The 18,268-nt window shown below is 36.8% G+C and overlaps 1 protein-coding gene across 2 annotated transcripts in view; it reads right to left on the bottom strand.

Annotated features, from left to right (window-relative positions):
* DLG2 (discs large MAGUK scaffold protein 2) overlaps positions 1 to 18,268 on the bottom strand; it is a 1,017,318-nt gene that overhangs the window by 257,401 nt on the left and 741,649 nt on the right. For both annotated transcript variants that reach the window (XM_075050147.1, XM_075050146.1), the window contains one exon: positions 11,251 to 11,406. In XM_075050147.1, the coding sequence (XP_074906248.1) occupies positions 11,251 to 11,406 (156 nt within the window). The remainder of the gene's footprint in view (positions 1 to 11,250; positions 11,407 to 18,268) is intronic.

Here is an 18,268-nt window from a genome sequence, read left to right on the forward strand (position 1 = left end):
CAAAAAGGTCAGTTGCATAACTAGACTTTCACAAAATTCATGGATGTTTAGAGCTTGTAATCCTTTCTGCACACCTAATATGTGGGGTTTTTTTCTTTTCTTTCTTAGCAAAATAAACAAACAAAAACTTTTCCCAGTGACTTCATATTGATACAGCAGCTTATAATGACTATGGCTTACAGTGAATTCCTATGTCAATTTGTCCTATGATTGCAAATTGGCACTGAATATCTCAGCATACATACATATGTATTTTTTATCAATGGCAGTTTTTTCTTGTCCTTTTCAAAGTTTCCTATCAGAAACTCAAGTTCAGGATTTTGCATTTCCCCTGTATTTGTGAGCAATAAATAAGCATCCCTCTTTCTGCCCTCCCTTTCCTGCGTTCTTCCCCCGCTACGTACTACTTCTCAAATCAATACAGTATAAATACTCTGACGCTTAACAAACCATGGTGAAGTACAGTAACTGTATAACTTACAGTGCCAAAATTTTAACTCTAAACCTTCCTCCCTTCACTTTTTCAGTTACAAAACAAAGTTTCAGTATCTTCAAACTCCCAAGGATTTTGATTCAGGTCCTGAGACCCTCCACAGGTAGTAGTAGAAAAGACACCTTCTCTTGTGGGGATATTGATAATCAGTAAATCCAGAATAGCTTTCATTTGTTTTGTTGGGTTTTTTAAATCACATTTGGGGAAAATTTTGGATGCAAGTATTGAGACAGTATAGTGATAGGTGAGCTCTACAACCTTAAAGTTGTACACTAAAACATGTCTGAACAGCTCCCAGTAATGAACCAATGTTCTTACACATTTCTGTCTTCCTCTATAGTAAGACTTTGTTATTTCCTACACAGATGCTCTTTTAAAACATTCACCTAACATATAATAAGATTACAGTGCTTATGCAAATTTGCCAAAGAAACTATGGAGTTGGAAGAAAAACTGACTGCAAATAGGCACAACCCTAGTCCACCAGGATAACATAAATTATCCTTCCAAATCCTAATGTATATTTGGAACTGAAGTGGAATCTAAAAGAGAAATTTTAAAGATCTGAAGTCATATTTGGATCTCATTGCAGGTTACATCATTAGAAATTAAGTCTACAGGGGAAAACAAAACAACCAAATAAACCACTTTTAAGTAATCACCAGATTATTTTGGTGGCCAAACACATAGCACCTCCAACCACCCAAGAAATGCAGTAACAGCTTTAAAATATTCTTCGTGAAGGACTGAGCTACTATTTCTCGCACCAAATAGGGAAGTGAGAAAATACAGGGACAAGTCAACTGGAGTGATATTGCTTTAATTAGGATTTAAAAGGGGGCTGGTAAAAAAGTATAGCAAGTGTATACTCAGACTACTTTCAGTTTGAAAGGTGAAGAGATGGAAAATTCAATATCTAAACTGGGATACAGAGTGAAAGTGTCATGGTTTGCAAAGTAACTACATGCCAAACTATGCAAATTTAAGCAGAGATTCTTGCCTATATATCTCTGGCCTGTATTTCTTTAGTAGTTCACACTTCACTTTCAAATGTAATTTAGGTACTTCCAATCTGTATTTTACTGGAAATCAGTTGGACTTTGACTCATGAGATTATCTGAAAGCTCATCTTGTATTTTACAACAGCCAATTTTCTCACTAGGCTAGTGAATCACTCAGTAATTTTTAAAAATGTTATTCAGTATCTTCTGTGTCTCTTAAATATTACAAACATTTATAGCTATATTTACATGAAAATGAATTTAAATGAATAAGAAAAAAAAGTTCAGCAGTCCTCTCCACACCAAAATGAAAGTTTAACCTATAATAAGGATGGTATTTATTCAAAGCCCAGATGGTATTTAAAAACATCTCACTAACTGTAACACATGTACATAAATGTACTATGTAGCTAAAGGGGAGTTTAATTTCCCACATTTTTCTGTTTTCTTCACTGCTATTTTCCCCATTTTCATAAACTCCTTCATAGTATTTGTATTGCCAGACTGAATCAGGGGACAACGTACAACAACCTCCCAAAGTTAAGTTGACACTTTCGGTCTAACTCAAATTCAGATAAGTATCTTGAAGTTTTGACGTTATGGTTATCATTACTTGTATCACACTGAAGTCTCTGCAAACAGATGGTTCCAATTATATAGTCAATATTTTCAAAGAGTAACAAATGCTTTTTTGAAAAAGGAAATGTAATAAGTACTGATCAATAAATACTTCTGCAGTAACATGAGAAATACATAACCATTTGGTTACATTTTTCCTAACAATGGTTGTATGTCTTTTTAAAAACAATGAAATGGCAGAAAAATCTGATCCCACTGTTTTAGCCTTTGGCTACTGAAATCATTTTTCCCTTTACCATGGGAAATAATTATCCTCATTGACCCATAAACATACAGGTACATTCTGACAGTGGGAAAAAAAATCTGAAAAGGAAAACAAACGTATGTAGAAATTTTAGAGTAGACCCAGGAGGTGGATCCCATCACATCAGGAGGGGTTTTTAATCTTATAATTTCTGTGTTTCTGACTATTCAATTAAATAGTATTTTATACTTTTTGGAGAAGAAGTGCTGTGAAATCGGCAACTACAAGAGATGAGGACCTAGTTTAAACAGCTCATTCAACGTTGCAACACCTTCCACAGCAGTGTCCTCAAATAGGTTTGCAGTACCATTAGCCTAGCACAGACTCAGCAGAGTGCCACCTCCTGATTTCTGTATCACAAGGATATTTTTAGACATATCCTGTTCAAAGTCAGACCTTACTTGACTTGGCAAAACTAACAGAAATGGACATATTTGCAAGTATCTACATATAAGGCTTATGTCAACAATAATAAATGACGATAATTAAACACAAAATAACCTGGGGGCCTGAGTCAGCACCACATTACTCCAGTGGGATAACTGTAGTGTGAAACAAGACTAGCAAAGGGCTGAGGGAAGGTTCATTATTACTGTTGTTATAATTCTCTCTCATTTCCATGACATATTATGCTGCTGTAATTAGAGGTCCCACCTGCTTTCCATGATGCTTCTTATCAGTCCACTTGGTACTAATGATCACTCTTTTATATGCAGTGCAGAAAATCATGCATACCTGCACCTGTTGGAAATATCTTTTAACTCTAAGGGCTGCTGGTGTTGTCTGTGGATGCGTGTCACGTATTTCACAATTGGACAAAATTGAAGGAAAGTCTTAATTTGCCAAGGTCATACAAATTGTCAGTGGTACAGGCCAATTTCCCAGTTCCTAGCTCTTTGCTATAACCAGTAAGTTTCTTGCTCTTTTATGTGCAGCTACAACCCTGGAAATTATTCTTCCCCCAACAGGTACAGCATAGGTAGCCACAGGGTGGCTTTATTTACCCTGTCTCCACAGTAATATTTTATTTTTAAGCTCAAAGAACACTCTCAGGGTAAAAAGAGTAATTTGTTCTCCAGGTTAAATCTATTCTTGGTTTTTCTGATGAGCTGAGAGTCTAGCAATTACTGTGACAGATGGAGTGATGATTTTTATGATGTGGAAACTTGTCCACAGGAATGAAACTGAAATCTCCAAACCCATTTCTCATATTGGCCTTTAGACAGTTGTCAGGTAATAATTGTCATTAACTTTTGTCACTGTGGACAAGATTTGAATCAGTGAATGGCTCCATTAGCTTGTTATTGTAGCACTCTTATGCAGAGTGACACATTCTGTCAAATTTTTTTGTCATTTATTCTGAATACACTTGAACCAGATATGGAAGCAATATTAAAAAATGTGGGTTTAAATTTCTCCCAACACTCAGAAGCATTTCAACATTATGCCTGGAGTTTTAGTGCTCTATCATTTTGGAAGAACTGTTTCAATGGGATTTTCAGAGATCAGAACAAGATGTTTGAGTGGATGCTTATGTATACTGCATCTCAGCGAAATTACTGTTTCAAACAACGAAGTTATTGTGTGGACTTAGTTATGAACTGACTGGATTTTCATGAGTTAATCTGAAGCATAAGCCCTGCCTTGTATCTAGCCAGTAACTGCTGTGGCCAGTGTTAGGTGGTGAATGGCATCCTCTGAAGCAGACAACAGGCAAAACTTTGGTTTTGAGGGTCATGGTCCACCTTGTCCTCCCCATACTGGATGACTGATTGCCCTGGCCAAAATCGTCAGGCAGGAACCAGTTAAAAATGCCTGATACCTTTCTAGTCTCCCGGTTCCAGTCTTCACCATTAATCCAAAACAGACATAGGAACTGGCATTCAATACTTCGGGAGTGTTCTGTGACTGACTTAGAGACTGAATTTCAGAGCTTGCTTATAGGCATGGAAAGGAAGGAGACATCTTTCCTTTGTTCCCAAATGTCTCTCTGTAGCTCTATTTGTAATCATAACAGCAGGGAAATTTTAATACTAGTGATTTACAGATGTTTTCTTACTGAGAATTGGTATTTTTTTCTTCTCTAAAGACATAGTAAAGAACATACTGCTACTTAACTAAACTGAGTTAATATTTCTGTCCATTTTATGAGCTAAGAATATACAGTTTAATTTCCATGGGTGCAGAATATGAACAAAAGAGGCTCTGTAGCACAAGAAAGCACAGTATCTCTGAAAATCAAACCATATATTCCAAAAATACAAAACATTTCCCAAATAATGGAACAGAACAAACACCTTAATTTTTCTCCTTTTAAAATTTTATTCTATTCTGTTTAATGATTTTAGTTATCCTTCGCAATATAAGTAGGTAAGAAGATTATGTTACTGATAGGTAAAGCAAAGCAAATAGAATTAAGTGATTTGCTCAACTAAAGAGAATTAATCAGCAGCACAACTGGAAATAAAGCCCAGCAGCTCTAACCGGAAGCATCCCATCTTAACCTGAAAGGCTTCTGTAACTTTACATAATTAAACACTTGAACTGTAGAGATTTTATGCCTTTACAGGTTAAGATTCTCCTGCAATCATTTCTGAGTTTTTAAAAGGTGCATCGTCCTAGTAATTTTAATTAAGTGTCCAAAATTGAAGACTCCTTATTAAAAAAATGAAAGAGCATAGAAAAGTCTATAGGAATGTTTGTGCTTATTAGAGTCAGAGATTCATCCATGCAAAATAACATGAAAGCTGAGGCTGAAAGGCAGCATCATTTTTCTTTCATTAACTATAACAGTTACACGACTGGATCATTTACTTGAAGAGAAGACTTGAGTCAGGATTAAAATGAAATTATAGGAAACTGTTCCAGTTAAGACTTCTTAATTTGTTAATTGAAAGTGATAAGGAAAATCCACAATTAACTTGTATCATTTCCAAAAGATCCTAAATAATTTAAAGGCCTCAGGAGTCTCATTCACAAGCAGGGACAATCTACATTGAGATGTTGTATTCGAGTTGTAGACAGTTAATCAACAGAGTTTGGGCTGATTTTTTTTTTTGCCTTATAATATGTAACTATAAAATATTGCAGTTCTGGAGCTGCTTTCGGAAGCAGCACAACCCAGTCAAGCATAATGGGTATGTGGTTGCATACATCTGGGCTGCATCTTGTCAACCACTGCAATGTGTGTTCCTGAGTGTGAGTCAAGGTCTCCAAGCTTATTTTTAGAAAGGTCTGGGTGCCAGAGTTAAAGAATTAGTTGAATTGCTAAAGATGTTGTTTAGGGAGTGAAGGCCATAGCACTTACACACCTAATTCTCACTGAAATCAGCAATAACAGGATGCTTCAATTCCCATCAGTATGAACATCAGTGCCCAAGCCAGCCTCTGTGATGACCAGTTTAAGCTCTTAAATTGCTTAGGGCTTGCTATATGTTCTGTGCCTCTGAATGCCTAAATCTGTGTATAGATATGCCTTAAAGTCACTTCTCAAAACAAAAAGTCACAATGTTCATTGTTTAAAATGCCACCTTATGGTTTTAGGGAGCTACTTTATCAAGAGTTATTTTAACCAGGTATCTTTTCTTTTCTAAAGATGGGTTTTTTTATGACTATAGGATTAATTTGTTTCCATTGACACTGAATAAGTTGAACCTCAGTATTGCCTATTTTGCTGTTCAAAAATCCACAGAAAGAATTGTGTACTCATTCCCTTCCACTGTCTTTAGTGCTATTTAGTAGCACTAGTTCACCGTATGTAAGCTTGCTGTCTGTGGCTGAATTGTGTGAAATGCAGATCAGTCCAGAAGTTGATTCCAAGATGTTAAAATAGGAAAAAGCACAAATCTGCTCCAATTCTGATTTTAAATATTTAAGTATTTAAGCCCATTTGCCCAAACCAGACTAATTTCCAATTTTGCAATTATTATTTGAAATTTTCCCAAAAAATAAGTCAATCAATACAACTAAACAGTAAACTTTCATTTGAAATTCAAGAAAGGTGGTTGTGTTTATGTGGGGCAAGTTGAAGACTCAATTTCATAATATCATTGCTTTTTACTGCTTGTTTGATAGTTCCCATTTTCAGGTTGCCAGGCATTTCAAAAAACTCAAAATATGGATAGATGTGTTTTGGGAGATATAATTCCTATATTAAACACATGGGATTGAAAAGGGGATGATGAGTACTCCTGTACAATGTGAATTTCAATAAAGACGACAAGAGCCTCCCTGGAAGGCCGCCACACACAGGTACAGTTATATGCATCATTTTGACAATAAGCTCGCTCCCAGTAGGCTGTTGTGAAGAAAAAGGCTGCAGAGATATTATCAAATGAGAAAGGACCCTATACCAATGAGTACCAGAGGCCCACCGCTCACTCTTTTTTCAGGCGCAGTTACCTTAACTTCCTGCTAGGATCAGGGAAAAGCGATCAGCACCTTCTCAGCTGTCACTTCATGGCCTACGGAGGGATCCCAGGGATCCCGACAATTAAATGAGGTGACCGCAAGCAGTTGCTCATATAGCGTTGCGGACGTACACTAGTCTGACTGCAGAGGCTGCTGGAACGTTGTGACCCTCCTGTGCTTACATGGAGGCTGTGGGAATTCAGCCACACATTGGAAGTAGCATCACACATCAATCATTAAGATTCTGGGCATTATCGTCTCTTTACCCATATGTCCTGCATATATTTCAGCACACTTTTATTAGTGTAGTTCTTTATTGTTACACATTGCTCGGTTACCCTTGAATACCTATGCAAATGGCATGCTGTTTTCTGCAAAAGACTCTGCTCTAGAGCCCTGTGCCAGTATTACCTTCTCTCCCTAATCCCCATTGGTGAGAAAGTAGCAGTGGTCCGAAGAACTGATGTCATTAATCCAATTCATCAAATACCTTAAAATCATTTTTATGTTATTAAACAATAACACAAATTGCCAGTAGTAATAGGATGCTATTGTCTCAGAATTAGTTTTCAAAGAAGCTCTATGAGATCATTGCTAAACTTCTTTAGAGGCTGGGAAACAAAGTACAAAATCATTAACTACCTTGCCTAAGACTGCAGATCACAGTGTCAGCCAGAACCGGGGCTGGCTTCAAGAAACTAATCCTGATTTAAAAAGCAAGCCAAATACTTTCAATCCAGGCACCCAAGCACCATAAGGAGGATCTGCAAGTTTAGACTAAACATGAACAAACTTTTAACTTATTTTTATTTTCTTTGGAGGAGTCATGTTCCCAAGCTTTTCTTCCATGACTACAAAGTTCAAAACTGTACCCTTAGTTCCTTCCCCTAGATGTATTCAAAAATATTGATGCAATCACATGATCAAAGGCTTAAGAGAAAAGCAAATACTGACGGGAAAAAAAAAAAAAATTACACAAACCAACAACATGAGGGCTGCCCTTTAGCAAAAGCTATGCTGGCAACTAGAGTGCCAAAAAGATTTCAGTGAAGACAGGGAAGTTATTTCTGGGCAAAACTGAAGCATTTTTTAAGTGTGTCTATGTAGTGGTGTATGTAACGAAGTTCTCAGTGCAAAGACTGAGAACACACCATATTGTGTTACATAATGCGGCAACAAAGTCTCGTGCTTTTAGAAAGAGTATTACATCTATGAGCTGTGATTTCCTTTCGCTGCCAATAATATTCTAATTGTAGACATAATTGTCAATAATGATAGAGGCCAGAACAGGAATACTCTGCATCCATTCCCACATGGTGCTCTCAAAGGAGAACTTACTACTCCAAAATTCTCTCTCTACTCCTGCCTTCAATGGGACAGATTTTCAGTTGTTACACACTGACATAGCCCTGTTAATATCAATTCACATGAACTGATAATTCAATCAAAACCTAAATTATTTTAATCCTAAAATGGGAGTATACAGTTCTAGACCTTCAAATCTCTCAGGAGCTAAGACAGGCCACCATAAAAGCAAGGGTTATAAACTTGAATTTATTATAGACAAGTAAGGCTTTGGCCTATGAATTCTCTTTGCCTATTAAGTTAATGAGCCTGACAAAACAATCATCTGAGGAGTAGCTGACAAATTATCTGGAGCAGTAATTTGAAAGGCGTTGGCTGGCTTACAAGCATTTCAATTGGGAGAACATGGCATCATGTTCCTCTTCCTCTGGAAGAGTTGTTTGTCAAACCAAATTTCTTGCAGTTCCTCAGCAGATTCTCAATACTGGAGCACTGAGATACAACAACGACTGCAGTTACCAAAACAAGCAAATAATCCCTGTCCCTTCCTCCCCAAACCTGAGGCTGACAATTCTGATGAAACACTCTTTCTAGGAAGCCTGCAGAAAGACAGGGAGATATCTTTTTTATTTGACTGGAGACCATGAGAGTGTATAATGTGGAGGAATAGGGCTTAATTCTTCCAAATATTCAACACAATACAGCCCTGAGACACATCACCTTTGTGAAATTTAGGGCTGCATACAATGAACACTTCTGCAAAAATAGCCACTTGGATTAGGGTTAAAATGGGGTAAACACTTTTCTAAAATCTGTTCTCCAGCTGTGAATACTGAGTCCATTTGGAAAACAGATCATATGTTGTAAAGCTGTCACTTTCGTCACCAAAGGCATTTGGTAAAATATTATTTCAAATGTCTTCTTCCACAGTCAACTATTCAAAGAGTCCTGTGGAAAAGATGATAGTATTTGAGAACATCGAAAACTGTCATATTTTCCATCTGAATGTTATTTCACAGTGGGAAGGAAGTATAAATTATAGCAATCAGTTGCCTCTACCACAGCATGTAGCAGAGCATAGTGCAGAGCATTTAACTGTGAGTTGTGTCTTTTCTCATTTCTTGTGTTCTTTTTGCAGTTTTTTTGTTGGACTGTTGAAATAAGCAAACTGATTAAATATACAGGGACTAGAGCTTAATTTTATATCAAAGTAGAATGAAGAGAAATCAAACCTTGTTCTTAAAGAGAAGTGTTAACTGACACTCAGTAGAACAAACCCCAGCTTTTTAAGTCCTGATGTCAGGTCATCAAATATCTGATGACCAAGTATTCAATCAATCATACAATAAAGCAAAAGGATGTAGAGAATTATACCTTCAGGCGGCAAAATGGCCTTGTTCTATGAGCTCTCCAGGGCTCCGCTGATTTTTGGCATCTGAGTATCTGGTCTGCAGGATTAGCCTTAACAGATTCACCCTTTTCCCCCACCTATCTCCATAGTCCTCACAGTCACGTCTATAAAGATGGACCACTTAGCAATGAATTGCATCTCTCTACAGTTAGCAAGCCACAATCTAACCCTCAATGCTCCCACTACACAACTCCATGGCCCCCAAATCCCCTAGAACCTGCTTGTTCAACTTTCTATTCAAGTTGATCCCTTCCTTTCTAAAGGGACCATTTTAAAAGTAAGAGACTTTTTATAATGATGTCTTCTGTTGTGTGGCTCTAAACACACAGAAACACTGCGATGCTTACAGATAAATTACTCGTGTACACTGCACCTAAAGACCTGAAGTCATTTTACTACTTTTTGGCTAGTTATTTCCTTTGAGATAATGTTTGCAGAGAAATTAAAATACTGTGGATAGATCTGTTAGCGTCTGGTGTCCTTGTGGAGTTATTTATACCTTTATAAAACACTGCCCTTATCAATGTTTTTCACCCAAACTTGCACTGGCCTGAACAGCTTGACTAATCACTTTGTCCAGTGATTAAGCATCTTTTTACAAATTCTAGAAGCTAGCCAGTTTTCATTCTAATAAACTAACAGCTTCTGCATGGTCTTACCACATCTGTTGCGTTCTTCACTAGTATTTGTCTTACCGCTTTTTTAATTTAGCTTTTTATTTCATAGCACTGCAATGCCTTTCACAGCTGTTTTTCTAATCCCTGGGGTTTCTTTCCTGTTATTGTATCTTACATTAATTTACCATTTTACTTTCCACTTACACACTTCTGCTCCTCTCTTCCCACATTACTCTTTTCTTTGAAAACTGTTTTCTTTAGAAAATGTCCATGATCAAAGCTCCAAATACAATTATTTTTCTTCTACTCTAGAATATAAAAGAAAGATGATAGTTTTTTCCTGACAAAGGAAGCACTCAACATCTTCTTGAAAACTTGTGCCGAACTCCTCCTCTATCTCTCAAGTCTTGTTTGCAGGTAGTTTACTACTAACCTATTAGACTATAGAAGAGCAGCTGGGTTATACTAGCATACAGTTTTGGATAGTACATTTTTCTTTATTAAATATTTCTCAGGAGGCAATCACTGACAATATTTTATAGAAATGTCTTCCATTACTTCAGTTGTGGAAATGTTCATCATTTTAGGTTTTACTAACTGTCCTCTTGGAGCACAGCTAGCCTAGGGAATGCTGAATTTTAGATGTATTCTCAACCACAACTTGGTGAGGGAGGTGATTATTTTTTTGCTCAATTTCTTCTGAATGGCTTGGGCAGCCACCCTATAAACCCAAAGATGCTCAGTGAACAAAGTATGCACAACACAGAAATAAAACGACTGAATCAAACCAAATTACTACAGCTTTCAGTGAAGTCTTAGTCACTTTCTGTACTCACAGAGAAACAAATTCTGAATTCAGTTGTAAAATGTGATACATACTATGTAACCTATTTTAGAGCACCATTCCAATGGATCAAAACATTGCCTGTGTTCATCACTGGATTTTGGATGACCAAAATTATATACCGAGATAGCATATATCTTCCAGTGGTGCAGATGTGAAAGCATGGTTAAAAACAAGCACAAGCTGTAGAAAAAGAAGATCTATGGTGAAGATGCAAACTATGAGATAAATCCAGTGATGATCATGCACTCTAATGAAGGAGGTGAGGAAGAAGCGCATGCAGTACCTGGTGATCTCAGAGTCAGGGAGCAGGCCTACGTGGTAGTGGGGATAGGGAGCTGAAAGAAGGAAGCTTTTGTCACACTCGACAGGGGAATAGTGCCTAGGAGAAGGTGGTTTATCACACAGTTTGTTCACAGTGCTGTAAACAGGTTCAGGAGGCCTGGTGATACAGAGACAAGAGTAAAAGATCAGGTGTGTATTAGTGGCTGAGGATATAGAGAAAACACAGCAATCATTTTAAAAGCATGCATAGCAAATCTGGTAAGACCTTTTCAGTAGGGTTTTCCTGACAAGTAAAGTGTGCTGTTAAAGGAAACATTAGAATTTGATAACACAGTATTACGGCATACAAGCAACTGCATATAAAGATATACACAACGTAAGTGGGCCATAAAACTGGCTTATGGGAAGTGTGGCACTGAAAAGGAATATCTTATCTCTGAAGTTCAGTGATGAATTTTCCCACATACTCTGCTTTCTTTTTTTTTTTAATCTAACAACATTACTCCTGCACAGCTTTCTGTGATCTTAATTTTGAGCGTTGCATAGAAGAAAATATGATGCTTATTACCTGAAAAGAGGTATTTTTTACCCATTAATTTTAAGATAACAGTGACATACATATCACTTGTTAATACAACGTACTCCTGCCCCGATGAGCTGGGGCTTTGCAAGTAGAGCTGTGGTCAAAGTGAGCAATATCCTGCAATAACACTGATGGTAACAAACTGTGTAAGCAATTCATCTCATTGGCAGGTGATTCATTTCATTTCAAGAGCTCTTTGCTCTCTTTTCAGGTTCAACCTTCAAAATCTGATTATGCAGACCACATCTCAAACAGTTAACCTTGTTGACAAGGCTACTGCAATCGCACTTGCACTGCTGCTCCAAATGACAGACAGCACTCTGCAAAGCTAGGTATGAAGAATAACATCCTAAAACTGATGCTCACAGGTCACCTAGCATTTTCTCTCCTGCTGCCTAGAGGCCAACCGCTTGGGAGAGGCAATACTTACCACGAAGCTCCCAGGGAGCCGCCTGGGGAGAGGGGAGAAGGGGATGCAGCCTTTAGTACCAACCGGCCAGGGATCCACAGGAGACAACCAGCAAACAGTTTTCAAACAAGTGCACCACATAGTACATTTCTTATCGTGCAACCTCTCCAACTACTGCATTGGCCCCAGCAGATACCTCTGGGCCTACTGGCAGAGTGAAACTTGACTCATAATTTCCTGAAGTTTCTGTTCTAAAGAGTGCCAAGATACAATTGCTGTCCTATCCTTACTTCTGCCAGAAGATCCAGGGTATGCCACTGTCTTTAATCACAGCAATATAGTATTAGCTAGATGAAAATCCTATTTCTGAAGCCTGAAAATATCAAGAGGCCAAGCAGTTAATGAACTCTTCTTGTTCTTCTGGCTGCGCTGTGCCTCACATGGGTGTGGTTTTTGCTGTGACTTTCACAGGTACCAGAATTTATTACGGTCGTGGATGCACTGGCAGATACAGAGAACATATTTTCCTTTGTTGTTAGCTTCTGGTTTTGTCCTTTGGGGGAAAAGGAGTAGCTACTTTACTTAAAAATTGGTCTCACTCAATGCCAATAACATTATTCATAGCAATCTGACACATGATTTGAGAACTCTCTGTGCCTGACTTTCCCAGGGAAAACTTTACAGTTAAAAAAATGGCGATTTAAGATTACCAAATATCAAAATAGCAAAGCTGGCACTCATTTGGTTATAAAGCATTCTGTCAAGCATTTAGTAAAAACTCTTTAAAAATGTTTAAGGTAGCAATTCTTTTCTATCGGCATATTTCACACTTGTTTCAGAGGGCTGGATTTAATAATTTATTTACTGAATCAATTGCTGCTTTCAATATAAAAATTCCAGAGGAAAAAACCACTTCTATTATTTTACTTTAGACCAATACTGCCTTATATTGCCTCAGAAATCACTTTTGCTTTTAGGCAGTATATTAAAGAACAAGTACAAATATAAAATATAAATTATACCTACTATGAAAATTGAAGAAATATTGTCCCAGTGCAGGAAGATGAATAAAAACTGTAGATTTCTCCATAGCTTAAAACACTAACCAGTCCATAAATTACTTGCTGTCTTTCTGTATTCAAGTTACTTGTCTTCTCTGAGTGGTAGATGACATGAGAATGTTGCTACCCCTTGGATATATTGTGAATGCTCAAACTACACTGAGTCATCAGTGAGTGACCATCCAACCTTGTGCTGAGACACAAATCATGCCACAGAGATGGATAGATACAAGGGATTGCTCTGCTAATTGACAGTTACAAACTGCTTCCAAAAGCAAAATGAAGGTAAACATTCAACATCTACCTACATATTGAGACCAAATTAGTCCTTCAAATATAAACACAGAGCCCTAACAAAATGTCTTGTGAAGACCAGCAAATTTTAAAACTTTTAGTATTTTTCACTCCTTTCAGTCTTGCTGGATGGTAAGATAACAGAAAATTAGAAGCCATTGTACTGATGTATGAAGTCCTCTACTCATTGGTATTTATATAAGTGATACTGTGACCTAGCTAATAACATACCCTCTGTAAATGAGCTGAAGAGAGAGGACTTAAGGTTAAGAAAAGGCATTCAAACTTCTTATTGTTTTAAAGCTTGGACTTTTTGCTTAGAATAGGATTCAGGGTGTCAGCGAATTCCAGGTATGAGTGCACTTCTGGTAAGGCCTATGAAGTGGTCTGAGATCATCATAGCCACCTATTTACCATCAGATGCCATTCTTCAAGGTCATTAAGATCATGGACTGAACTGGTTCTTTAGATACCTTCATACTACTCGGAGGCATATGTTAATACTGCCAATTGCATAGCTGGGCCCTGGCTGCACATTTTATTGGCACAGGAAAAGCAAGAACTTGAAAAATAAGCAGTATGTAACATCAAGGGTCCAGCTCAGATCAGTATAAACTTATTTTATCTCTCAATTTGATTTGGTAAATATAAACTAAGTAGTGTAAAACTGATTGAAAGTTGGGATAAAAAATGGAAAGGAGGAGAATGATTAAAACATACTGGGCAGACCACTGTCCTGGTCATACAAACTGTACTTCATGTAGGCTAGTAATCCTTAAAAGTAGTATTAGACACTTGCTGCAACAGACTTGTCTTCAAATATCCTCCTGACTCTTCACCTTCTCTATGGCAAACTAGTACTTAGCTACAATAATACCTACCTACTTTGGAAGACACCCTCACCCCCCCCCAAAAAAGATAATTACAAAGATCACCCAGCTTTATTAAATGATTCTTCTAAGGCAGCATTTTCTCTTGTCATTTACATTTCTCCTCACTGGAAGAAGAAGAAAGAACTTCTACCTAATGGGATCAGCCCACCTGATAAATCCTGTATCGCATATCTTCTTCTCCAGTGCTCTGACAGAGACAGGTTGTCTTCTCTCAAAGCATGGGATAAGGAGAATGCTATTTAGAAATAGTTTCTAATGTGCCATTCCGAAAAAATACAGTCAAGGTCACCTCAACTTTTCTTGCAGATTGAACATAAACATTGAGGCCTTATTTTATGATGCATTAATTCTTCAAATGAATTTAAAAACATTAGCAGGTCATTTAGCGTGCTGTAACAAAAGTGTAAAAGCTAGATATATATTATTTAAGGTCTGATTCACTGTAGTTTATTTGCAATTGCATCACTTTCAGATACAGCAGGTACAGCTTCAGAGTTTTTTTCTTATTTAAAATAAATGGTAAGCAATTTTTGTAATTTTTAACATGAGAAGGAACAAAGAACTATATTGCAGAATTTATTTTGTCCATTATCTTCATTTTTTTTAATACTTATGCAAAAAATCCCCTTAAAATGCCAAATGTGTGAATATTAGTGTATAATTCTTGGATAATTGTAATATCTCTTTCAATGAGTAATTATCTAATAAGGGTCTACTCTGCAAAATGACTAACTGCTGCTGTAACTTCTTATTTAGCAGATCTGCTCCCTTTCTGTCTTTAAACTATTTAGTGACAAACATATATTACAGTTCTCTGTCTTTATCAGTGAGCTAAAAACCAAGCTCTGTGATAGATGAGAGCAGCAACTGCTAGGTCTAGATGGACAGCGATAATTAGGTTAGCATGAGAATCAGGCATACAATAGTGGAGGAAAAGCAGCAGAAAATATAAGTAGTAGCATAGCTTGGCTTGAACATGCCTCAGTAGATAATTCAATCACATGAGGGAGAATCAAGTCACTCAGTGCCACAAAGTAAGCTTTTAAATGGTACTATGAACAGCAGATAGTCATAAACTACTTCTCTAGCAAAAAAAAAAACCCAAAATTGAAAGCTGGAATTGTTAACCAGGATAGACCTAACTGCAGTGAGGCACAATTTCCACAGAAAGGTATAACTAATTGGTGGAAAAGTTAATAGTAACAGTGGGAGGTCGAAGATTGATCTGACACTGGTTTTATTTATTTATTTCATAACAGATTGTGTAAAGAAAGCAAATTTTCCTAGTTGTTTGTAGTCCTTATTATTCCTTCCTTGGATCATCATTGTCTTATTGTTTCAGGCTGGCTTTATTGCACAGCAGAGGTTATAAGAAAATGGCATTATTAAAACAGTTCTCTCCTCAGCATCATGCAGGGTCCTCAATTTAATTTTAACTTATTTTATTGCAGAATCCTGTTTGGTAGAGTTCAGTTGCCAACACATAGCACATTAAATGTTAACAGTTTATCTTTTGGATTTTAAAACCTTTTATGATATGGAAAGCAACCAGCTAAGCTCTCACAGCATATTGAGTATGCAGGGCCATGGCCAGGAAATGCTAAATTCAATCTGAGAGAAAATAAATCTCACAATGCTACAAGTTTCCAACAATTTTTTTTTTCTTTGAGTAGCAATTTTTAATTGTACCCAAGTTCAGTAAAGATAACTAATACATTAGTATTGCTAATATAATGCTGCTGGGAAGTGTGCAAAGAACTGTCTTTAAAAGTAAATCACTATTAAAACAGAAATCAATGGCAATTTAATACAAATGAACTCTTCCACTTCTAATAACCAGTGATTTTTATATATATATGTCTTTTGACTTCTTTTAGGTTCTTGTTAACATAACCTTCTAGGAGAACCACATACCTTATTGTTCAATAGGTGTATTTAGAATTGAAAGTTGGTTTTATTTCATAGGTTGTGTCCTGACAATTCATATAAGATCCCATCACTTACATGATATGTTTATTTCAACTAAATGAAAGACAGAGAAGGCGTGTGAAGAGCTGGAAGAAAATACTGGAACTGCATTACCTTAGTTCTTTCTGGAAAACCTTCTATAATCAATGATTTCTCAGCTTTTCCATTATTAACTGCTATTTTCGTGAGCCTTAAAGTTTTCCGTAACTGCAAAACAATGCTTAAGATCACGGCAGTTTTTTTAGCACAGTAATAAAGAGTAAGGATGGCCTTGTTCCTCTCACCAATACTATTTAAACATTTTAATTGGGTTTTCAAATGAAAAGGCCTACAAGAAGGCATAAGTATAATTTAGAACTTTTAATATTCTACACCCAATTCTACACTCATTATTCTTAGCCATTAGGAATTAGGAAATTACTTAACTGCTTAATTTGAAAAAAAAATCAGTAGTGATTTTCTGTTGCAGTAATGGAAAAGAAGGCTGTTTCACATAGGAATGGTGAGACTATCAGACCAAAGGCCCTAGTCCCTTGCAGCGACTTTTTAGGAAACAGGGCCAGTAAACAACAGCCCTTCCTCATTCAGCTGCTGGAAATCAGCAAGTTAAGGACCATGTAGACCAGAAACTAAAGCCAGGCAAATTGTGGTTAGGAGGCCTATCCACCATGAATTTGAGCACTTATCATCATTCATGTTTGAACATTTTTATATTCTTAGGCTTCACAACACCCTGTGGCAGTGAGTCCCACAAACTAATCATGTGACATACCCCCAAACCTCTACCTTTGTGTACTGTAAGCCTGTTACTTGGTTGTACATTGATAACATATGGTAACATTTCAAAAACTTCTCTTTTCTGTATTTTAAACTTGGCAATGCATTGTAAACTCCCTTTATCTGAGTTGTAAGAAAGCGTTAATAGTAGTTGCCTATCGCCTTCTCTATGCCATAGGCACTTTTGCAGATCTTTGTTCTATCTCTCTCTGACATCTTTTTTCTGTACTGGAATTATTTGTTATTTAGCTCCACCTGGAAACCATGCTACACCCCTGATCATCTCTGTCACCCTCTTCTGGGGCTTTTTCCAGTTGCCTCCATGTAGTATTCAAGATGTAAAGCATCATAGATTCATACAGAAAAACATTATATTTTGCACTCTTTTCCTTTCCTATCAGATCCTATTTCCATTCTTAATTACCTTTCTGGTTGCTCTTGAGTACTGAGCTGACAATGTCACAGAACTAAACACAATCACCCCAAGGTGTCTTTCTTCCGTGGTAATAGCTGCTTTAAGAGCCCATGACCATGACGTGTAGCATGTACTTAGGGTTATCTTTTTCCTCTCTGCACTATTAAATGTTACTTACCATTTCTATGTGTATTATCACTGCCAATCCTACTATCTCATTTGAAAAATGTCCATACGAGCACTAAAGCAGATTCTGAAATTTCGGGGTTTTTTTAGAGTGTTAAGTAGCTTCCACTAACTATATTAGAAATACTCAAATCCCATTACTTGGGGATCTCTGACAGGCCTGTTTAAATATGTATGGATTACTCAGGACATAACAGATTATCTGGTGACTCGACAATACCTAAATTTTTACTTTAACATAAATTATTCTCCCAAGTTAAGACTTATTATTTAAAATAAATTTTGGGTAGCAAAATGAAATCTTATGATAGGCAGACAATTATTATGCATTTGTAAAGTTTAACAATTAGTTTAAGATAAAATTTGTATATTAAAAAAATGAAATATAAAATAGTTTCTATACAATTTAGCAATTTCATGCTTCATTGAAGGG

Source organism: Buteo buteo, chromosome 18 (assembly GCF_964188355.1).
Source record: "Buteo buteo chromosome 18, bButBut1.hap1.1, whole genome shotgun sequence".
Classification (NCBI taxonomy): Eukaryota; Metazoa; Chordata; class Aves; order Accipitriformes; family Accipitridae; genus Buteo; species Buteo buteo.